Source organism: Mirounga leonina, unplaced genomic scaffold (assembly GCF_011800145.1).
Source record: "Mirounga leonina isolate KUSES-001 unplaced genomic scaffold, KU_Mleo_1.0 Mir_168, whole genome shotgun sequence".
Lineage (NCBI taxonomy): Eukaryota > Metazoa > Chordata > Mammalia > Carnivora > Phocidae > Mirounga > Mirounga leonina.
The window spans coordinates 14,668,874-14,694,792 of record NW_023270426.1 but is presented as its reverse complement, the minus strand read 5'-3'; the positions used below and the strand labels follow the sequence as shown (position 1 = coordinate 14,694,792).

Here is a 25,919-nt window from a genome sequence, read left to right as displayed (position 1 = left end):
ATGAGTCAGTGGGAGAGCCAGCATTGGAACCGACTGCCTTGATCCTTAATCTGGTGTCCTCTCCACTCTACCGTGCCACCTTCCCTGGTTGGTAGCAGAAGCAGGCACAGGTAAACATTGACAATACAACAATAGTAAATGACCTCAGTACCTTAGAAATCTTTCCAAATCTTCCTTGCTACATCGGGACCATGAAACATCACCAAGATTTTGTCCTTTAATCCATTCACCAGACATGATATGAAGACCATCAGCACATGATGGGTGGTCATTGTCATGATTAATGCCCATGCTGATTCAGAATATAATTAAAATAAAAAATTACATTAGATAAGTATGTTTTAACTTTTTTAATGGCAATAAAATAACAGATAAATACTTAAAATAATGGGAGATGAATTGGTTTAAAAGGTCAAAAATAAAACCAGGTTTCAGATTGATTTATTTTTTAAAATTTTGTTATTTTGTTAAAGGTAAATATTTTTATTTAGTAAAAAACATTTTCCCAATCTATCTGGTAAATAACATATTTAGTCACCTTTATCAAAATGATCTGTAGATAAATTTTTCAGAGTAGTATATATGAAACACATAGAAATAGTTAAGCTTCTATTCAACCATACAAAATTCTTGTTCTTGCCTGGAGATCCTTTATTCATACCTTCTATCAAATCTGAAACCACATTAAAACTATTATTTTCCCCATCTGCTTCATTAGACTGCCTTCTTCCACTCATCATATAACAAAAACTGTCCCTGGGAAACCTTCCCATTCCTGGCCATCTTTATTTTTTCTAGTGAATCTTGAAGCTGTTGCTTTAAGTTGAAACTCTATTTAAAAATCTGACTTATCTCCAAATGGATGTACTAGGAGAATGTTAAATTCAGTATGTGGAAAAACTGCTCTCACTATTTTCTCTTTCAAACCTCTACTTATTCCTATATTCTATTTTTCCTTCACTCTCTTCTTTGTGCCTTTGCTGGCCACCCAGTCTGCCAAATCAAGAATCTTCAGGTCATTTATCCCTTCTCTCAGATCATCATCCCCCCAGGCTATTTTATTTACTCCGTGTGAGAGGGCAAGTCCTGCCAGTTCTACTTCCCAAATATTTCTCTCATCTGTCACCTCCTTTCAATTCCTTTGTTACTATTAAAAAGGATTATAAAGTATTTAGTCTCAACAATTATTACGGCGTTATTGGGCTCCGGGGCTCTAATCTTTACCAACATTCTCTCTTTTTCTTCTACTCTGTCCCAGTGAAGTTAATTTAAAACACAACCCATTGCCATTACCTTCCGCATTACCCCTATGGCACTTCCCAGCTCTCTAACATGGTACAAAGTCTCTTTATCTTCTTCCAAATCCTTTACTGCATTTTCTTTTCAGTAAATGATTTCTCGTGTCGCAAACAGTATGTTCTTTCTTATTCTTTTACAATTAATTGTCATTTAGCATTTTCTGTGTGTCACACACCATACAAATGGGTTTATAAGCTTGAATTAAAGACTCTACGAGGTAGGGACTATTAAAACCCCATTTTTGCTGATGAGAAATAACTTTCCCAAGGTTCTACAGTGAGAGAGTGGAAAGTGGTGAAGTCTGTAGCTAGGTGGCTGCCTCTAGAATCATGTGACTGGCCGTGATACATTTGGCATCTACGAATTCCATTCCCTCTCCTGCCCTGTCCAAAGTGTCTCTCCTTCAATGTCTTTGACTAACTTCCATCTTATGTATGTGTACTCTGTCCTAACATCGGATTCTGCAGACAACACTGTTACAGCATTTTCTACATTGCATTATCCATTTTAACTTCTGGTTAATGCTGCAACTTCTTGAGGATAGGAACTTGCTCATCTCTCTAAGATCATGGCATACTGGAATCATACTCTATAAACTACTTAAATGCTGAATCAAGTCACCATGTAGAATCACTTCTATTGCAGGAAAACGTTCATATAATCCACACTGAATTCTCATAGTGAAGGTTAATAGTGAAGACACAGGAGGAGGAAAGGTTTGATTTTGTACAGGCCAAGTTTGAAATGATGGCAGGATAGTCAAGGGTTCCCTTTTCTCATTCTGTATGATCTAGATAATAAAGTAGTCCTTTATAGTAAAAATAACAAATAGCTAAAATATCTACATTATATTTTAAAGTGTTAATAAAAGAATTGTGTGGAAGCTGCTAAGGGAAATCACAACTAGACTACGTATGTGTTCTCAAATCAAAATAAAAATTTTCATGATGATCAAATTACTTTTTCATTGAGATGAATTAAAACTTTGAATCAAAATTGTTATATTTAACATGTTTTGAAAGAAGAAAATATGGCTGGAATAAGTAATTAACTTCTGAGTTAAAAATAATGAATGAGGAAATCACTGTTTGCTAACTTTTGAAGACTCCAAAAATTCTGGTCTAAATATAACTGAAAATATATGACTGAATATCATTTTCCATATTTTCATGTTAGAAAAATTCAGCTCTATGTTGAATCATATTTTTCACTCCTATTCTAATTAATGTCTTTAAGGTCTGTATCAACACACATTAATAGGATGACTGACAGATTAGGAAGATAAATGTTTTTCATACTTTAATAATAAAGAGGAAAAGTAAGAGGTGATGTGGAGTAGGTATGGACCAGTTTAGTTACTGGGAGGTGCGGTGAAAGATGTTGAAGTTGAAAGACATGTGAATTCTGTATCTCCCGCCCCCTTATTCATGGGACTAGAGACAAGTAAATAATAATAAAGAAATGTGCCTCGGTTTCCTCATTTATGAAATATACTTTCCCAACTGGTTGTTAGGAAAATTACATGAGGATGATGTAAAATGCCTGCACAGTGCCTGGAATATATATATAATGGAATATATATATAATGATTCTTTTAATGGGGGCAAGAAGTCAGAGAAACCTCATCATTCTAGCTTGTCAAAAAGCACAAAAAGATAAACATCATTATGTGAAATTTGCTGTTATTTGTAGAAGTTGCTTTGGGGAAGTTGTGGACTTTAAGGAAAAACCAAGTAAAGAATAACGGCAAGAATTTACTTTGCTTTGATGTTAAATTAAGAAAAGAAATTGCTGGGGTGCCTGGGTGGCTCAGTCAGTTAAGCATCTGCCTTTGGCTCAGGTTGTGATCCCAGGGTCCTGGGATCGAGCCCCGTGTCAGGCTCTCTGCTCAGCCTGCTTCTCCCTCTCCCTCTGCCTGCCACTCTGCCTACTTGTGCTCTCTCTGTCAGATAAATAAATAAAATCTTTAAAAAAAAAAGAAATTGCAAATAAGGCAGAATCTCACAAAATTGAATAAAATGCCTTCATGCATTTCTAATAGTACGGTTTGGACGCAGTCCTTGCCAGGATCACTGTCTCACCTCCACAAGGGAGGAATTCTGGCAGCAACACACGTTGCTGGGTGACCCTGTTTCATCAACAGCCACTTGCCCTGTGGAACATGCTCAGCTCTTCCATCTGTGGTGGTACAGTCTGTCAAACCATACACAAATGCTATTACTTCTGAAAGCAACTGATCTTTTTCAGAAACAATAAAACTTCTTAAACAATATGTCCATTTGAGAGAAGGAGAGGTTTTGTTTCCAAGATTTAGCAATTTGGAGATTTTCCCAAAGTAGTGTAATGTGATTTTCCAAATTGGGAAGATTACAACTTCTCATCCAGATGATCATTTTCCTTTTGGGATCCTGATTCTCATGTAAGAAATTAGCTCTAGCCATGGAGAGATCTGATGATTCAAGCATTGTTTACCATTAGTTCAATTTTCCTAAAGCTATTTAACTTGTAACAGAAAAGATTATCATTAAATTGGGATGGGGCTTTTTTTTTTTTTTCTTTCAACCACACATCTGGAACTGTCAGGAAACATAGCTTAGTTCTGATTCTACAGATTTGAAATAAAACAAACTGTGAACCTTTATCTGCACCAGTCACTGTATTAATCATTAACAATGATGATATCACTTGATCCTCACAATATCCCCATCATGTTTCTATTATCATGACTTCTATTCTATACATGAGGAATGGGTAGAGGTTAATGGTGGAGTTGGGACTCAGAGCCAGGCAGTCCAAAGGTCAAGCAGAGAGATCTCTAAACAACCAAACCAGAGTGGATCAAAACTCTCCATTTATGCATATGATTTTTTTTTTGTTTCCTGAATAATTTTAAATGTCTCTTCTCTGATAGCAGAAATACACCTCCAAATATATAGTTCTAAAACCAAGTCCCATGCATTGTACGGAAAACATTCTTGAAGTAAGACATTAGCAACACCTCTCCTCATACTGTGCAACTGAGCTACATTTTAATAATCTCAGTTTAAATTCATTTTGACAAAGAGCCTTGGGCAAATAAACTCTCCACTAACATTGTACATGGTTGTCAAGTCAACTGAAAAAATATTTTTATCTTATAAAACTTCTCAACTTGTTTAAAAGTCACTGCCAGGAAGTTTTGTGATATCCTGCGGAAAGCTGGAGAAACATTTGGATTTTGAAGATGGTCCCTTTTGATGTTTAAAGAGTTAGAGAGGAGAACATTTATGAATTCACTCACAAATTTTGCATAATTCGGAAAGGATCAGATTTGTAAACAGTAGTTCTTTAGAAGAGTAAACTTTTTTGTGCTAACTATATTAAATATTTTGTCATGGTGTATTATTTCCCACTAAAAGCCATATATTATATGGAAAATTTTATTTTAAAAAAAGAAACAAACTGTCACAATGTCTAAGTGGAAATGTATTATGTTTCCATGAAATGACAATTTCATACAATTCTGTGGCTGCATCTGATGTGATTGATATAAGTTCACTGCTCATGGGAAAAAAATCAAAATATGTTTATTACTTTTTAGATTTTAAGTAATTTTAATCACTTAAATTTCAGTTTTCATAAAACAATTAAATATGAACTTCTATTGGAAGTCAAAAGGCAAGGTAAAGCAAGTCAGCCATGGTGTCAAAAATAAAAAAAAATAATAAGTAGAGGTACTGAAAGTGAGATTCCTTTCGACTTTGCTGTACATTATAAGACAGGTTTATCTAGGAACTGAACAAACACTTGTTGAGAATGCACTGTGTGCTGGATGCTGTACTGAGCTGGGGTCATAAAAATTAGTAAGATCCACTTCCTACCCTCAAGGGGTTTACCATCTACTGGGGTTAGGACACACTATTCTTTGCTCTTAGGAAGCGAACTCATGCCTGGATTCTATTAGTTCTATATTCCTTAAAGCTCTCCCACCTATCCCGCCCTTTCCACAACTAGTTATATCAACCAGGACAAGAGTTAATTCTCCTCACTTCTGGACTCTCATAACGTCTGTCTGACTAACCTCATGCCTGTTAACTTTTTGCTTTATTAAACCATGCTTTAATTACTTTAGCTTGTTATGAATACATTAATACAAAAAACTAGTTTCCTAGACAATTTTTTTTTTTGAGAGAGAGAGAGAGAACAGGGTGGGAGGGTAGAAGGAGAGGGAGAGAGAGAATCTCAAGAAGACTCCCTGCTGAGTGCTGAGCCTGAGGAAAGGCTCAATCTCATGACCCTGAGATCACGACCCTAGCTGAAACCAAGAGTTGGATGCTGAACTGACTGAGCCATCCAGGTGCCACCCCACCTTGCAAATATTTCAATATTCCTTGACAAGCAGTGATACTGAAAATGTGAATAATGAACCATGTACGTCAAAATCCTAGGGCATGCTGATGTTGGGTTAGTTAAAATGCAGAGTCCTGGGTCCTGCCACAGTGGATTGGAAGAGACTATCTAGAGATAAGGCCCAAGAAACTATATTTTAACTTGTTTTCTGATGATGCTTACTCAAAATTTGTAAGCCATGATCTATAGGACAAATACCCAAGCTTTTATCTTATTTTTCAAGTGATCTGTAAACTGACTTCAACCTAATTTTTATTGGAACAGTTAATTCTGCCTATCTTTTTGCACAATCCCTTCTTATCAAAATGCTTTCCCCATATTATCTATATTTACAAATGCAACCCAAATTTTAAGACCTTATTCCTATATAAAGGATTCTTCAGTAAATTCTAGCATATATTTCCCATGATTGTTAACTTTGGTGGCTTTCCAATATATGGCAGGTATACATATCAGAACTACCTTCTTTTTCTGGCAAATTTTAAGTAATACATATAAGCTCTTGCCATCTAGAATTTAAGTGCTTGGACAACAAGAATTCTTAACATTAAATAAATGTCTACAGACTTACCAAGTGATCGAGAATCAGAGAAGCAACTAAATATTCTGTAAATTTGACAGCAAGTTGAAACTAATGTGGCCTCTTCCTGACTTAGAGAAGTTATAAGCCTGAAAAGTCTGTAGAGGATCTGCTCAAGGAAGGTTGCTTGCCTGACTCTGGACCACACATTTGCCAAGATACGTTAGAGAAATGCAAACAGAAAGCCAATTCTTATAAGACCCTTCATTAGCTGGGTGATTTTTTTCCCCTCTTCCACCTACTCACTCTGACATCCAAACCTACATTTGGAGAGAGTCTGTTGTGGGAACACTGCCACATCTATACTGGCTGAAGGCCCATTATGATTATTAACTTGGACAAACTACTTATTACTCTAACTGGTATCACTGTCTAAATAAAGTATCAAATGCAAAAGCTGTGTTAGTGGTCTATAAGGGTCTCTATAATAAGCTCCCTTCCTGCCAATCCAGTAAGAATTCTGAAGGATGTGAATTCAGTTCCTTGAATGAAGAGAGACATATATGGCCAATGGAAATTGAAGATCTCCTTTTTACATTACAGCTTTTCATAAAAACAAATACACTACTACTAATTATTATTATTATTCATGCTCTCTGTATTATGTGTCAACCACTATGCCATGCAATTAAAGCATGAACAATCAAACAATGAACCTTGAAAGGAAAACTTATCCAAATTGTAGGGATGAAGAAAATTAGTACAGACACATTGACTTGCCTCAAGTTTATTCACTGAGTAGCTGGCATGACAAGAATTCAAGCCCAAGTCTATTGCTCTAATATGTTTTCCCTAGCACCTGCCCACTGAGTAGTTTCTAATCTTAACCAAGGCATGTGTACCTCAGGAAGATACTTGTGACTTTGGCTACAGGGAATCCTAAAGAGTACAATGTGGTAAAAGAGCACAATGTAGTTACATGTGGCCATTAACAATTTTAGTGGGTCAAGGAACATTAATTAAAGAATAATTAAATTTGAACATTTTAAGGAGCAATGGATTTCTAGGGGTGAGTAAGGGTATATTTATTTATTTATTTTTTACTATTACAGCAATTTGTTATTAGCTACTGCATTCCCATCCTAATAGTCCTAGATTATGATGTAATGCCTTTATCTTCACTTCTCATTTACTTTTTCCTGTTTGTCTACTAACCTTTAGAATATATCTTCTTTCTTATCGTAGATGCAAATCAATGTAGAATGAAAAGCAAAATTTTTACTCCCTTCTGAAAAGTACTCTTCTGGCAAGCTGAGAGAGATTAGGCAAATTTAGGTTTGACAGCATGTCTCCTGGGGCATATGCTAGCTTCTTACTGAATTAGCAGAATTTTAGATTAAATAATCTAACTAGCTGAAGTGCTGGATTTGACCTTTCCAAGTCCCTGACTTCAGAACTCACATGAAATGTTGGATAAGCCTGTACCCAGACTTCAAGGTAGATTCATCATAACTGATACATAATGTAAGTATTGCATTTCCTAATAGTTAATTTTATATAAGAATACAAAATATCATCAGGTACCAAAAATATCTTGCCATATTTATATTTATATAGTTATAAAACTACACATTTTTTTTTCTCTCAGTTAAGGCAACTGCATTCCTTGACCCAAACTAATTCCTCATTTCTACTTCTGGAACTCAGCTATCCTCTACTTTGAATTTCAAGAGGACTGCCCAAGAGATGAGCATTTGTACAACAAATGCTTACTCATTCAAACACATTTAACGTACAATGCACTCAACATTGTGCTGTGGGAGAAGAAAATGTATCAGACAGTAAGTCTGTTTTCAAAGAGACTGCTGTTCAGTAAGATTTGTGTGTAGCAGTTTGTAAATATCAGTACAAATCAGTATATATTAGAAATTAAGTGGTATTTACAATAAACAGTACAAAGGAGCTAAATAAGGAAATATTTTTCCAGCCAGACTTTTAGGTCTAATTTCAGAAAAGTGATAGCTTTTGCCTTGGCCATTAACAGATAAGTAAAATTGCAAGAGATATAAATCAGTGGGACTGGGAGTTGAAATAAGAAAAAAGCATTAAGAAAGACAAAGTTTGAAAATTATGGATTGTTTGCATTCATGAAATAGAGAAGTGGATTATACAGTGAGAAAGGTAGGCAGGGACCACTATAAAACTCATGAATCTAAGGCTAAGTAATTTGGAGTTCACCTGGGGCGCCTGGGTGGCTCAGTCATTAAAAGTCTGCCTTCGGCTCAGGTCATGATCCCAGGGTCCTGGGATGGAGCCCCGCATTGGGCTCCCTGCTGAGGGGGGAGCCTGCTTCTCCCTCTCCCTCTGCCTGCTGTTTCCCCTGCTTGTACACTCTCTCTCTCTCTCTCTGTCAAAAATAAATAAAATCTTTAAAAAAAAATTTGGAGTTCACTTATTAGGAGGAAAAGGGCAATAAAGATTTCTGAACTAATGGGTGAGACAGATCCGAAAGATAAAGTGTTACAGCGTAAAGACCAAAGAAGCAGGTATTGCAATAGTCCAAGCCTGGAAGAATGACAGAAGTAACAGACAGATGAGATTGGGGGGATGGGTTAGCCTGGTGATGGGTATTAAGGAGGACACATGCTGCATGGAGCACTGGGTGTTATACACAAACAATGAATCATGGAACACTACATCAAAAACTAATGATGTAATGTATGGTGATTAACATAACATAATAAAAAAATAAATAAAAATTTTAAAAAATTAAAAAAAATTAAAATGAAAAAAAGAAAAATGAGTAAAATTTGGCAACTGATTATGAGAGGAATTAAGGGGAGAAAGAGTTAAAGATGTTTCAGATGTCTCAACTGAAGAACTGACAGCTGATGCCAGTAACAGAAATGCAGATATCTGAAGAAGCAGGTCTGGTCCTACCCTTGGTTCTATTCCAGGCAAAATTTCCAGCAGATTATGTAAGCAAATGTCATTGATTTCAAAGGCTTGTTAGTTCACAAGACATCTGCATTCTTGGTATGCTAGCAATACTTAAAACTTTAGCAGGTGCCCCAAATATTTATTGCCTTCAAGGAGCTAACTTTGCATATTTATTGCCTCATTATCCCAGTTCTGAACAAACTCCTGAATTGCCAATTTTGTGGAAAAGCCGGGGCTCCACGCCAAAGTTCAGTTAATATAGACCAGTCTTTTCCCCTGGTTCAACAAGTGAAACAAAATCCAAAAACACATAAGCATTTTTTTGGCCATATCAAAAAATGTTCTGTGTTTTTATAATGACGTGATTTATAATTTCCCCTCACTTATGTAATTTTATCCCCTTATGTATTAGATTGCAAAGTGAGCAATCTAATTACCATATGAAAGTCTTCATCAGTAAATAAATTATATATGCTTAATGCACTTTCTTTTAACTTATCAAAATACAGAACTCTGCTAGAGCTTTTTTATTTTCTTGACAGTTACAAGTCCTCATAAATGTGCTAAAATCAAATTACAAAACTGTGTCATAGACCAATCTCAAGACAAACAGTTTTGTCCACAACTTTAGGACCCTTGGACTATTTCAAAATATAACATACCTTAAAAGGGCATTTTCTATGTATAGGAAAAGAAAGTACTGAGCCACCAGATGCTAACGGCCAAAAAATAAGTATTGTTTTATTAATGTAAAACAATGACCATTCTCAAGTCTTTAGGATCATTTTTATTGGCTGCATGTTTTTTAAGTAATGGGACCAACTTTAGCTACTGAGAAAAACGTGAGATGTTCAACTATTCTAGTAAGCAGAGAAACACAAATACAAATTAAATTAGAATTTAAAACGTGTTATACTCAAAGCTGGCAAAAGGAGCTGAAAATGTAGGCACAAGCAGTCCTCTAAATTTGGAGAACTATTGCCCACATGGCCTCCAAAAATAGTGCGGCACTTTATACTCCTCTCAAAAATGTATAAGAATATCTGTTTCCCCACACATTCCAACGCTTTATACTCACACTGTTAACAAAATATCATTTAATAGCTCTTTATTGAGCACATAGAAGGGTGTTAGACAATGTTAAATAACAACAGCCACAAAAAAAGAACAGAAACAAAAAACCAAAACAAAACAAGACACAGCCCCTGTCCTCAGGAACCACAATCTAATTAGACACCGAGAGATCAAATAATGATACAAATAATGTAAACATACAACAGTGAAAAAATTAGGAATGAAAACTACAGAGAGCCTATGAGAACATATGTTAAGAGATTTAACTATCCATAGAGTACTTTTGTGACGAAACGATCTGAAATAAAGTAAGAGAAAATGGGGAGGAAGGCAGGAGTTTTCTTGCCAAGGGAAGGAAATGGTCCTTACAGTGGAAGTAAATATGGATAAGATTTATGTAATCTGATAGGTGAAAGGAGAATTGCTGTGGTCTGAACTGGCATTCTATGAATGATGCTAAGTTTTGTGTTTGTTTTGTTTTGTTTTGTTTTAAATAAAAGCCATGGATAGACCTCCATGAGCTGTGTGATGCCATTTTTTCTAACGGGGCTTTTGTCATTTTTTGTATTGATATATATGAGCTCTATTTATACTAAGGAAAATATTACTTTGTCATGTATCTTGAAAATACTCTCACTGATTGTGATTTATCTTCTGACCATTGTATTTCTTCCCTGGCAATGATATTTGAGTTGTTAATTTTATGTGACTTTTCCTTAAATATTTCTAGATTTTTTATCTAGAATGACAGACATTCCCTAAAGACAGAAAAACAAAAAAAAAGCTAACAAAACAAAAAATGTCAATGTACACAATCATTTTGGTGTGTTCTGATATAATATATAAGGTATAGAATCAGATTCCTGTTGTATTTGTATACTTTTTTTTTTTTTTTTTTGAGAGAGAGAGTGCAAGTGTTTGTGGGGAGGTGGGAGAGGCAGACAGGGAGAGGGAGAGAGATAATCTTAAGCAGGCTCCATGCCCAGCGTGGAACCCAATGCGGGGCTCAATTTCATGACCTGAGATCATGACCTGAACCGAAATCAAGAGCTGGACACTTCACCAATTGAGCCACCCAGGCGCCCCAGATTCCTGTTATTTTTTTGACTGAATGATTCATTTCTTTCTACTGATTATAAGTGCAGCTTTTATTATATGCTACATTTCTACATCTTTTCCTACTTATAAGTTTACTTTTTTTACTCTCTCTTCCATTGACTTATTTCTTTAGTCAAGCACCAACACAAACTGCTTTATCTATTATGAAATGTATTAGTATCTGATAGAGTTCACCCTTCTCCTCCCCATTGTTTTTTCTAACAACAAATTTCTTATATTGATTTTTCCACATGGGATATAAAACTGATATCTCTAATTAAAAAAAAAGGAAAGAAAATTATATTGGCATTTTTGGGCAGGTCATAATAAATTTATATATAGATAATTGTCATTTTATAATATTGACTGTTCCTACCCCAAACCCGAAAATGCCTTTCCATTTATTTAAACCACTTTTATGACTCTCTGCGTGGATAAAAATTCTTCTTTTTGTAAGTCTTGTACATTCCTTTGTAAGTATTTTCCTAGGTATTTTATCTCTTTTATTTTTGTGTTATTTTATCTTTTGCTATCTTCAATATAATTGGATTTTTTTTCTTTCTTTATAGTGTCCAAGTGGCTCCTGCTTATATACTGAAAAGCAAAAATTTTCATATACTTTTGTAACAGGCCAAAAAAATTCTCTTGTTCTAATAGAGCTTTTTTTTTAGTAGGTTGTCTTGAGTTTTCCAGTTATACAAATAATGCTCATTTTGCCATTCCTTTCTAGTTTTAATTTTCTTTTAAAATTATGAAACATTTTCATGAAAACAAGTATGTGTAATATATACATTTACACATATTATATATATTTGTGTGTGTGTATATGTGTTACGTAGTCTAATACAACTTAAGCATTAAGGGAAACCATCACACAAATAAAAAGTCTTAACAATCTGATCAATTCTAAGATCCATGTCAAATCTTTCTATCAGGTATCGTGTTTCTGCCTTCAAAAGAAGACACAAAGTATGTACTGTTTTAGAAATCATTTCAATCCTGAAGTCCTAAAGATAGTGTCATATATTTTCTCTTAAAAGTCTTGTCTGTTATGTATCAGTCTTTATTTTATCCAGAATTGACTTTTATGAGTAATCTGAAGGTATCCAATTTCATTTTTATATATGTAGTAAACCAACTGCATCATCACATTTTTCTGAAAAGTCAACTTTCTCTACTGATCTGCCAAACCTTGCTCAGGTATCAGGTTTTCATGTAGCCATAAACCTGTTTATGTATTTTGTTCTATTGGTCCATATCTATCCATATTTGCATAAATGTCAAAATGTCTTAGGTACTGTACTTTTGAAATTGGTCTTGATTTCTGTTAGGGAAAGATTCCCACATTATTCTCCTCATCTTTCTCTCTCTGTGCCTCTATTGCCATCTCTTCCTTCTCCATTTAAGTTTTGGTTATTTTATCTATTTGTACTTAAATACAAATTTTGAAAACATTTGCCAACCACAATATAAGAAGCTATGGTGGTCTATTTATTGGAATTTCCATGAATCTCTAAATCATTTACAGCAGAATTGACACCTGAAGAGAATAAATTTATCCACAAACATGGTATATTTTCATTGACACATTCAAAAAAATTTAATAATACTTTTTGTTGGATTCATTCCTATGTACTTGGTGTTTTCTATTGCTACAGTAAATAGTATTCTCTTTGTTAATGGCATTTTGTATTTTTGTGCTGACCACTGATTTTTGTGTATTTATCTTATATTTAATAATCTTACTAAATTCATAAATTAATTCCATACTTTACTTCTACATCATGTTTTTATAGGGAGTCATGCCATTTGCAAATTAAAGTAGGTATGTTTCTCCCATTTTCATTTCTACAGCTCTTATTTATTTTTCTGCTATGCTTTGTTTTGTGTCTCCAGTACATATTTGGATGTAGTAAGATCCTTGTGATTTTCTCAATTTTGTAGAAGTGTTTCTAATATTTCACCATTAAGAATGATGTTTCCCAGGGGTGCCTGGGTGGCTCAGTTGGTTAAGTGTCTGACTCTTGATTTCAGCTCAGGTGTTTATCTCAGGGTTGCGAATTCAAGCCCTGTGTTGGCTCCATGCTGAGCCTGGGCCTACTTAAAAAAAAAAAAAAATGCTTCCCATCAATTTTGGTAAATATACATCATTAAATTTTATCTTGTTGATTTTTTATTAGGCATCTACTGAGATACTATAGTTTCTACCTGTAATCTATTAACGTGGGGAATAAGATTTTTAAATGACAAATGACCTTGGCTATCCTGACACAAAGCCAACTTTATTCCCTTGTATTACTTTGTTTACAGTGTTGCTTTATTTTGAAAATGTGTTTTTCATCGTTCTCAGATAAGAAAGGACTGTAGCTTTCCTTCCTTATAATTGTTCTTATTGATTTTTATTTTTATTTTCTATATTTTTTAAGATTTAATTTTTTAAGATTTTATTTATTTATTCATGAAAGAGAGAGAGGGAAGGAGGGAGGAAAGGAGAAGCAGGCTCCCCACAGAGCGGGGAGCCTGATGCGATGCAGGTCTCCATCCCAGGACCCTGGGATCATGACCTGAGCCAAAGGCAGACGCTTAACTAACTGGCCCACCCAGGCGCCCCCCTTATTGATTTTTATATTACATTAATACTAGCCTCAAATAAGGAGTTGTAGGGGGTTCCTTTATTTACTAGAAAAATTAGATTAATATTAGCATTATTTATTCATTGAACCTATTCCTATGTCTGAACTGGTGTTTTCTTTGGGAAGATTCTAATGTGCTGACACAATTTCTTTAGACGGTTATAAGGCTTTATGTCCTTCTATTATGTTTTGTTAGAATTTTCCCATTTCATCTGCTTTTAATTTTTGTCATGACAGTATTCAGTGTATTTTCATAGTATCTTTTTAATACCTTTGGTATCTGTTATACCACCTTTTCTCATTTCTAATACTGATGAATTGTGCATTTTTTTTCCTTAATTAATTTTATATTTGTTAATATTATTTGCATTTTCATAGATCTAATTTTGACTTTATTTTTCATTTTCATCACATTTTTCTATTTTATTAGTTCCTACTCTTTGCAGTTTCTTTCTTCTAATACCTTTTTTTTTTTTAAAGATTTTATTTATTTATTTGAGACAGAGAGAATGAGAGACAGAGAGCATGAGAGGGAAGAGGGTCAGAGGGAGAAGCAGACTCCCCGCCGAGTAGGGAGCCCAATGCGGGACTCGATCCCAGGACTCCAGGATCATGACCTGAGCCGAAGGCAGTCGCTTAACCAACTGAGCCACCCAGGCGCCCTCTTCTAATACCTTTTAATTTGTTATTTTTCTAACCTCTTAATATGAAAACTTAAGATCATTAATTTCATAATTTAATCTTTATATATATGTTTAAAGTTACTAATTTTCCTCTATGTGCTTCTTTATCTTCAATGCTACAAACATGCAAAGTGGTATATTTGTTATTGTTTAAAACTGAATGTTTTCTGGTTTCCCTAATGCTTTCTTCTTTGATCTATGGGTTTTTCAAAAGTATGCTTATAAATTTCTTAATGTATGTATTTCTTAGTTTTCTTTTTGTTATTGTTTAACTTAATTGTGTTGTGATAAGAAAAGTTCATCTGTATATTAATTTAGGAAACTTGTTTAGAATTAAAGAATATAACAATATACCTTATTCTTCATATTTACCTGGTGTTTTGAAAGAGCAGGTTTTCTTTATTAATTGGCTGCAAGTTTTATATCTAGCCCAGTATATCAATCTTTCTAGTTGTTCAAATCTTTTCTCTTCCACAGAGATCTTTCTGTTCAGTTGATCTAACAGTTAAAGAGAGCTGTGTTAAAACCTCCTACTATTGGGGCCCCTGGGTGCCTCAGTTGGGTAAGTAACTGACTCTTGATCTTGTGGTTGTAAATTCGAGCCCCATATTGGGCTCCATGTTGGGTTCCACCTGTGCATGGAACCTACTTAAAAAACAAATACAAATTGGGGTGCCTGGGTGGCTCAGTTGGTTAAGCAACTGCCTTCGGCTCAGGTCATGATCCTGGAGTCCCTGGATCGAGTCCCGCATTGGGCTCCCTGCTCGGCGAGGAGCCTGCTTCTCCCTCTAACCCTCCCCACTCTCATGTACTCTCTCTCTCTCTCTCATTCTCGCTCTCTCAAATAAATAAATAAATCTTTAAAAAAATAAAAAAATAAAAAACAAAAACAAATAAAAAACAAAACAACAACAACAAAAATCTCCTACTATGATTGTGGTTATTTAACTGTTTTGTTAATGTGTCCATTTATGCTCTGAAGCTCTGTAATTACAATCTGTGTGATCTCGATGGATTTTTTTTTTTCCATTCCATGTCCTGAAGCAAGCTACTTGCTTCCAGCAGGCTGGAAATACACATTGCCATGTAAGGGGCTATGAAACTTCGGCTCCCATTTACCAGAGTGCATTCAACCCTCAGCTCCTCCATCCAGGACCAAGATTTAGCCCCCGGTGAATGAGAAATTCCAGCTCTTTCATATGGAAAGATTCCTACCTCTCTAGCATGTGTAAGTTTCTCCTTCTGGCTCTTTATCCTGGCTATTTATATAAAAAATTCTCCTTTTGGGATTTTTGAGCATTTGTAATGGGAATGGGAGACTTTAATGTCTTTTCAACTTCCACTCAATCCAAATCTTAATGTGAATCCTCATGTGAATTTTTAATATGAAAGGAAATGCCAACATATTATTTAGATATAAAAATGAAGTTCCTTAAAAAGAATATTCTTTTTCATTTCTGCCAGACAATTAGTACATTTGTATATTCAGCTCTTCAATAGAGCACAGGAGGTTATACAAACTACACTTTTAGAAATAACAAATTTATCTTCACTTAATAAATACATTTTTGAGTACATACTGTGCCAAGTATGCAAGTACTATTGTTCTAGGATGCTGGGAATATTATAGTGAACTAAGGAGTTAAGAATTCACTATACACATACAGATAGATTGATAGACAGACAAATATATAGTTGGAATTGGAAAAATTTTATGAAAAAAATAAAAGAAGACAGAGGGTCATAAGCTGAGGCTGTGGGTATGTCTACATTTTTAAGAAATATTAACAAAAAGGTCTCACTGAGAAGGTGATAGTTGAGCAGATACCTGAAGAAGAAAGGCAAAGGCTTTGAAGTGGGTGTTTTGAGTTACAGAAAAGAAGCTGATGCATCTGGAACCCTGTTAGTAATAATCCACCTGAGAGACGATGGTGGTTTGGTCTGGAATGGCAACAGTAGAATTAGTGAGATATAAACAGAATATGGATATATTATGAAGCCAGCTTCAACATTGGTGGATTGAATGTGGAGACTGAGAAACAGAGGGCTTAAGGATAATTTCACTGTGTTTGATTGAGCAATTAGAAGGATGGAGCTTCCAATTATTGTGATAGGAAGATGTGGGGGGAAGCACTTCTAGGTTGTGGGGAGTCATTTCTGTATCTGCATAATGGAATAAAGGCTCACTCCATGTGGTCTTGGGTATATTTACAAATACACAACATTATTTTTAAAAAACTTTACCTGATAACTTCTTAAAAGTTTCATACAATATTTAAAAACAGTCTAAACACTCTGTGCATATAGCATCTTTTCTCTAACAAATTTTCATTGACATTCTATGCATAAGAATATTTTACTAAGAAAATTACTATATTAAAGCATTCACTTATTTTATACATATTTACTGAATGCTTAGTATGTCCCAAGCACTAGCAAATGCATTAGGAATCCCACGATAATAAAAAACGGGCATGGTTCATTACCTCTTGGAGCTTACAGCCTTTGAATGATGAATGCATGTACATTTATAAAGAGATAGTGCCATTAAGTGTTTAATAGAGAGACTAACCTACACAGAACACATCCTGTAGGAAATGGTTATTGATATGGTATATGAATTATGATCAGTAAGAGATAATAATGCGGCTGCAGTGCTGACAATAAGAGGGAGCGTAGTGTGAGGTATGGCTGAAGAGATAAGGTAGGGACAGATAATACAGAGCTAGCCCACAAGTAAGCTGAGTAAAGTTAAGGTACTCAGAAATATCTTTCAGGGGCCACTGGGTGGCTCAGTTGGTTAAGAGACTGACATGATTTTGGCTCAGGTCATGATCTCAGGGTTGTGAGATTGAGCCCGACAACAGGCTCTGCACTGGATATAGGATATACAGTTTGCTTGAAATTCTCTCTGTCCCTCCCCCTCCCCACTAGCGCACACACTCTCCGTCTCTTGAAAAAAAGTATCTTTCAGGATTTGTGACATAGTACAGACTAACAACATGAACTCTGGTTTGGACAGCTTGACTCTGAGCATCCATGCGGGCACTTAATTAGCTGTGTGATATTTGGCAATCAACTTCTCTAAGATAAAGCTAATATTACTACCTTCTGCAGGTGGGAGCAAGAGTCTTTGGTCTCGATGTGCTAAGTCAGTGTAGTTTTGCTGTTCAATAACTCTCCAGATTTAGCAAGGTCAGAAAAATACTCATATGGTTACGTTACTAACAATTATCTTTAAAACTATTATTTCCCTGATAACTTATATATTTACAATATCTAAGACCTGGCAATAAATTTTAGTAAGAGCTTATCCAATATGAGAGGCTATTTTACTTTTGGTTGGAATTCACAGAGAGGATTGAATTATTTATGACCATAAAGAAAAAAGGATGTGATATGTATATATGGTATGTATTTATATTTTTGTTATATAAATTACATATGCATATATGTATTATGTATATATGATACATATAATATATTGACATTTTTGTTATAACATATATATGTAAAATATATATATATAAAACAAAACAATCTAAAACACCACTAACTACTTGTACAAAAAAACAACTTGTATTATTGGCAAAGGATTGTGTCTCAGAATTGACAGCTAAAAGTACTTCACAAATATATGAGAACAGATGTATACAATTCAATTACAGACCACCTTTTAGGCTACAAATAAAAATACTGGGCTCTCTACCAACTCAAACATGACTTGCAATGTAGCACTAACTTAGAATAAGTATTATGTGGCAGGGCTACTCAGAGTGTGGTCTGTGCCCTCCCTGGCTGCCATTAGATGAACTCTTTTTTTACAGATTTGTATCTAGAAATTTTAAGACCACTGAATAGATCAAAGTGAAGGATTAATTTATTAGGATAGCCCCCATGGATAAAACTCCTATTGTATGGATTTGAATTCCATTGGCAGTTTGGCACCAGACTGAATACTAGTCTAAGCCAAAATTTTCTCTTTAGTGTTTAGAAGCCCAAACAGGTTTTCCTTCAGGTTAATGGAAAAAAAAAAGAAAACAAACAACCAAACCCCCAACTATAACAGAACCCCATTAGCTTGACATTGAGTATGTTGAATGCAACTTGGCTTAGGTCACCACTATCTGCTATAGAATTCCAGATGATGAAAACAAATTGGCCTATGGTAAAGAATTTGAAACCTAAGTGAGATGTAAATTTGTAAAAATTTACAAAAAAACTCTAACATAGCTGGCATTATAATATAAATCAACTATATCACTAAGCACACAGTTGAATACAGCTGACTGTATTTTCTTTTTTTTTCCTTTCTTTCTTCAAGACTTTTTCAATGAAGCAAGCAATATGCTGTATTCTGGCATAGCCCTTACATCATCAGAGACCACATTTTGAACAGTAAGATAATTTATTGAGCAGTTAATGAACAATCAAATTTAATGGAGAGAACTTTACTACATACACTAAAATAGGTTCTAGGTGGTCTTCTAGTGCTCAATGGTGAAAAAGGGAGAGAGAGAGAAGAATGAGAGAGGAGAGAGAGAAGAAAATATAAAACAAGTAGACAAAAATGTGTTTTTTAAATTTTAGAATGAGGAGGCCCTTCTAACTGTAAAAAGTTACAGAAGAAATAATAAAAAAATGACATTTCACTACTAAAAACATTTGCAGTTCAAAAACATGAAAAAACAGGATTACATTAACTAAAAGAACTATAGAAATCTTAACAATGTATTTGATTAAAAAAGAATGCTCTTAGCTACCATATGATCCAGCAATTGCACTATTGGGTATCTACCCCAAAGATACAAATGTAGGGATCCGAAGGGGTATGTGCACCCCGATGTTTATAGCAGCAATGTCCACAATAGCCAAACTGTGGAAAGAGCCAAGATGTCCATCGACACATGAATGGATAAAGAAGATGTGGTGTATATATATACAACGGAATATTATGCAGCCATCAAAAGGAATGAAATCTTGCCATTTGCAGCAATGTGGATGGAACTGGAGGGTGTTATGCTGAGCGAAATAAGTCAATCAGAGAAAGACATGTATCATATGACCTCACTGATATGAGGAATTCTTAACCTCAGGAAACAAACTGAGGGTTGCTGGAGTGGGGGGTGGGGTGGGAGGGATGGGGTGGCTGGGTGATAGACACTGGGGAGGGTATGTGCTATGGTGAGTGCTGTGAATTGTGCAAGACTGTTGAATCTCAGATCTGTACCTCTGAAACAAATAATGCAATACATGTTAAGGAAAAAAAAAAGAAGATAGCAGGCGGGGAAGAATGAAGGGGGGGAAATTGGAGGGGGAGACGAACTGTGAGAGACTATGGATTCTGAAAAACAAACTGAGGGTTCTAGAGGGGAGGGGGGTGGGAGGATGGGTTAGCCTGGTGATGGATATTAAAGAGGGCATGTACTGCATGGAGCACTGGGTGTATGCACAAACAATGAATCATGGAACACTACATCAAAAACTAATGATGTAATGTATGGTGATTAACATAACAATAAAAATTTTTTTAAAAAAAGAAGGCTTTAGTATCAAAAGAACTCCTGAAAAATTAGTCTATTAGCTTCAGTTTCCTCATCTATAAAAAGACAGTAATCACAAAGGATAGCTCCAGATTTTTATGAAATTGTACTATAGAGGAATACACAGTATTTAGTGCAATACCTTTTAATAAAAGAAGACATTATTATTTTTATTAGAAAGGTTTTAGCAATCTAATATAAATACGATATCTTAAAACTTAAAAAATATTATATAATTATGCAGTAAAAAGTTAACTCTGCAAGTTTGCGTGGTCCAAAACCTGCATATAGGTCTAGTCCTTGCCCAGCTCCTGGGAGGTAACCTGTAAGCCTCTGGAATATCTTTTGTGATAAGAATATCTTTGTTTACCTGGGGGCCCTAGGGCAAGCCAGATAGCTTATACTAATGATATGATCTTGGGGTAGGGCTTGGCCAGCTTGACCTCTGGAGGGGATGGAGAATGAAGGTCTGCCTTGTGGGTGGTCAGTCATGCCTCCACGACCAACATTACCATCTATTAAAAACCCTGGATACCAAAGCTCAGGTTAGTTTCCTGGGTTGGCAATACTTTGTGTGTGTGTTTTCACACATCACTGTTTAGAGAACTAATACACAGTTCATTTTGCACAACTCCACTGGGAGAAGACAACTTTAAGTTTGTGCCATATGTTCCCTGGATCCTGCCCCATATGCCTGTTCCTTTGCTGATTTTAATCTATACCCTTTTACTGTAATAAACTATCATTTGAATAACATGGCTTTTTTGAGTTTTGTGAGTTCTGCTAACGAATCAGTGAACCTGAGGGTGGTCTTGGGAACACTCCCCAAACACAGTAATCTAACCACAATCTATATATCGATAATAAAGAATGGCTTGAAATCAAAGTAAAATTTCTTACTTTAACAAATTATTATTTATAAAGATCATATAAAATACATAAAACATAGTGCATATGTATATCCATGTGCACTCAACAAACTCCATCAAATTTATGAATAATTTCCTAAGGTATTATTTATAAAAATAAAGTTTTAAAAATAAAGTTTTAACCTCTATCACAGTAAAATAATGAAGATCCCATTTGTATTTCATGGATATAAATACCTTTAATACCAATAAAAACATTCTATTGTTGAAAATTTTGGTTATAAGAAAAAAAATCACACCCCTTGACCTACTGTTTAGAAAGGAAAATAATTTTGAAAAAGAATCATAAACATTGGTATAAATCATTTATTTCCTCTTTCTTGCTATGGATACTAATCTATACTTTTGTATATAATTAGAAGATTTTTTTATTAGGCAATTTCCCAAAGGAAAATTCGATACATTTTTACATTTAAGATTCCTTTGAAATAGTAAAAGAAGTATTTTTTTGTTCTCTTCAATTACTCAAATTGTCACCCTTAAGCCTCGGTTTTTATTACTTGGTGGCCCTTACTGACTTTTCCAGCCATATGTGGAGTTTCTCTGGGAAATTCTAGAAACCAAATTCAAGGTAACAAACATAAACACACTCATCCCAAATCCATGTAGAAACATTTCATGTGTGATTACAAAGGCATTCTTTAATTGGCAAGTTTAAATAGAATCATTCTGCCATTCTAAAATTGTGGTTTGCAGAATTATATGATCCATTCTCTGCATAAGGAAATAAATTGGAAAAAGTTATAACCTCTCCCCCACAAAAAAAAAAAACAAAAGAAAGAAATTAGAAAAGATAAAAAATAAGAATTTAACCGATTCACTTAAATAGTTGACTTAATTATATCCCTAAGTAAAAGAGCTCTACTGATTTCTGTGCGTGCACACATAGGATCCCTAGATATAATTATCTAACGTTTGTGAAAACTGCCTATTTGAGAGGCTATGCGTGTATGAACATTGTTTTTTATTTCTTTTCCCTACGTTTTTCTTTCATTGTGCTTTATATCTTACACTGGATGATGATGATATAATTTATACAGATGACCTCTCTCCTGTCTTATGTTCTTTGTTAAAGACACAATTATTCTGTTAGTGTATCCCACTTTCGACCATTAAGAAGAACAGTAGCCTCTACTTTTGAGACAAATATTGCTTACAAGTAAGGAGGATTTTTTAGTAACTAAGTAGTTCAATATATATCATATGTCCTGGTCTTAATCCATCAAGTATTACCCTACCTTTGGCACATTTCTATTGATTTTGGGTACAGCTCTATAAAAGTCAAATAAAATAATATTTTACTGCCCTTTTAGCCATTCCAACCTGAGTTCCTGGTCATAAACCAATGTTTCTACTACATAAAGCTCAAGTGGCCTTTCCTTAAACTATATCATTTAGTTTTTTAAGTAGTTGGAAGTTCTTGACCAAGCCTTTGCATGTTAATAAAGTAACTTGCATTGTGGCAGGTTCCTTTGTGTTTTTCCTACATTTTAGAATTCATCAGAGATTAAAGAAATTTATTTTACATATACTAAAGTAAAGATTGCTTCATAAAGTGAACCTTCTACTATTGAGGTTACTTGTCTGTTTCATAAAAATATACTGAAATTGCTTGTATACCATGCTGTTAATGCATAGCTAGAGTGAAAATTATATTATTAGGAAACTAGCATTTAACTTATAAAAACTGTACTTGTGATGAATTTGCCCTTGTGGTCTTAAAATTTGTTAATACCAACTTTTTCTTGCCTCTAAACATTATTTTCAGTATGTTTTGTTCAAATAAGGTACATGGTTTTCCTTAATATGATTAAACTGGAATATCTTTAAATTATGAAAATTATATTGGAATTAAGAATCTAAATCCTATCATTCCTGGAGTGGAACACTGAATTAGGTTATTGCAGGGCATACTTTCCCTAAAGGATGATGATCTTAAAGTGTTATTTATCTTTTTTTTTTGTTTCTTTTTTGACTAACAAATAAACACTTTGTATTCTAGAACACTCCAAACTGACTACTGAAAGCCTGCATGGGAGAAAATGAAAGTGTATTTACCGTTTAAAAACAGTGACATCAAAAATCAACCACTGTTGATAATGTCTTATTTCTTAGAATAGGTTATGGGCACAAGGTCATACTCAATTTCTGAGAACTCATTGAGCTATATAATTATAACTTGATCATTTTTCTATACTTCAGTTTATTTGAATAAAAAGTTATTTTAATCAAACACCGTTATGTCCTATATAATTCTTCTTGTGAGCTTTCTTATACCAATCGAAGTCCATGGCTCAATTTACTCAGTTGTCTACCGAGTCCAGGCATATAATGAAAATAGAGTGAGCTGGGTCTACAGTACACTACAATACTACAGAGCTGCAGCCTGTGATGAGCTGGGAAAGATGGGCCCAGTCTAAAGGGTACAGACGCTACTCAGCTCCAAGGAATGGCTGCCATATGGGACTGTAGGTCTAATGTTGCCAGGTCTGGAAATTTGCATTTTTATGTCAAATTTATACTTTTTAATGTTGGCAACTGATTCAAATTTTTAAACACTACCAGCCAAACTAAATATGTCTTTGACCAAAGAGGCCTCCATAAAGATCACCTCCCTGAGTAGGACCACTAAATCTGAGTCCAATTAAAATACTTTTCATATGTACTGCTGATCCTGCTAGCATGCAGGGAAGGCCACAGTCAAAATTCTGTCTGACTCCACACCATTTCTACTGTAATATACTGCCTGTAAATATTCCTTGTTCTTACATAATCTGAATCCCAGACCAAACTCATAACACAGGTATTATCCCCATTTTACTCCTGAGGGATCAAAGGCCCAGAGATAGCAGATAAAAACACAGAACAGTATGACTTCATTTAAATGGACTGAGTTCAAATCCTTCCTCCAACACTTAACTATTTTCATAACTTTGGGAGAACAAAGTAACTTCTCCATACTTCAGTTTTCTCCCCTGTAAGATGGGTACTCTAATAGCCATACCTCCCCAAAATGTTATGAGGATATATAAAGCACTTAGAAATGTCTTGGCACATGGTAAGTACTATATAAATGTTGCTATTACTAATTATGATTGCTATTAACATTATCTGTAAAATGAGATCCTTGCTTTTTGGATTTTAAATGAACCAAACTATGTAAAATACTTAGAATTGTTCCTGAGACCTACTGTTCATCACATAGTAACTATGTGATCAGATGAAGTTTCTTTCAAATACCTTACTCCAAGCCATGCAGATTAATTTCTTTACTCTGTATCAGGTAATAATAAACATGCTATTATAGGTTGGAAAGATTTTTATTTGTACTAAATGTTTTCTTTGAACATTTGAATAATAAATAACTCTGTAGTGTCATCATTTATTGCCATGTTTATACCATTTGGAAATGTGTAGTGAAATGAATCATGTGCCATGTAATGAATATCCTAAGTGAATGTTAATAATGTAGTAAGATTTTATTCAAAGTATAAGAAATGGCTACAGTATTCAGAAGACACTTTATTTTATTTTTTTATTTATAGTTCCTGCTGTGAAATTTGTTTTTTTCTATTTATTTTTTATTTTTTATTTTATTATGTTATGTTAGTCACCATACAGTACACGTCATTAGTTTTTGATTTAGTGAAGACACCTTAAATTAGATGATATTTGCCATCTGTTTCTCTAAATTTTAAAAAAACCCTAACCCCCAAATACAAAATATATGAATGTAATTCAATAACTCAAATTACAAAGTTATATGCTAATATGTGGCTTTGCCAGAATTTTTACTTACTTGTGACCCATTTCATGAGCAATTGTAAATGCAAGATTCAGGCCATTGTCTTCAGCAATAATACATTTTCTCTTTTCACTACACATTCCACTCAAATAAGCTATACCTAGAAAACATACACATGAATTATCATATGTCAGATTCAAATGTAAATATTTATGCTAGGCATCAGTAGAAGAAATGAAAAATGATGGTATTTCCATTCAAATAATGTCAATATTAAACTATGATATCTAGCCCTTATAAATGGAATTTTAAGGGAAATTGTGTACGTATAAGTCACTCAATAAACTTAATATTCTTTTCAATTTCATATTTCAGATTAAATTATTTAATCAATTATCCAATTCTCAAAACGCATGCTCTAAGAATATATTTTACAAATACCACTTGTCATTGTCATGTAAGATAAATGAATGGATACAACTTTGAAAATGTAAATCAAAAAGCAATGATTAAGTTAAATATTTTTCAATTCTTCTAAAGGACCTAGTTTCAGAGAAATATCCTAAAATAAAATAAAATACATATGTATGGCATTCTTGAACTTACACTGATATTGTGAGTTAATAAAATTTTGAAATTTTTTTTTTGTAAAATACCATTTTAACTAATATGAATAAGAACGACCTGTGATATTGGGAATATTGAAAAGTATTTTCTTTGAACAGTTTTTGCTGACAAGATGGTCCAACTGCAGAGTATATGATAATGAAATATTATCTAAGACAACAATTGCAGTAAGATATTTGATCTTTTGGTTTAAATCAATGGTAAGATAATATGTAAAATCACTGATATTCCTTAGTCAAAGATTTATGTACTATATTACTAATTAAGATACATCCCTGAATAAATATCATTTAACACAAAGAAATGTAACCTTCCAAATATAAGTTTTAATGCATTTTCAAAAAACAAAGGTTATTAAAGTAATATCTAGTGTTTATTGAATTATATGTATGTTCCATAATCCTCATATCCTTATAAAATACATTTAAACTCATTATAT

The 25,919-nt window shown here is 34.1% G+C and overlaps 1 protein-coding gene across 1 annotated transcript in view; it reads right to left on the bottom strand.

Annotated features, from left to right (window-relative positions):
* The window catches only part of ADAMTS19 (ADAM metallopeptidase with thrombospondin type 1 motif 19), a 253,350-nt gene that overhangs the window by 110,167 nt on the left and 117,264 nt on the right, over positions 1-25,919 (bottom strand). The window contains exons 8-9 of the mRNA XM_035014047.1: positions 24,908-25,013; positions 152-292 (exon numbers count right to left, since the gene is read on the bottom strand). Coding sequence (XP_034869938.1) covers positions 152-292; positions 24,908-25,013 — 247 coding nt within the window. The remainder of the gene's footprint in view (positions 1-151; positions 293-24,907; positions 25,014-25,919) is intronic.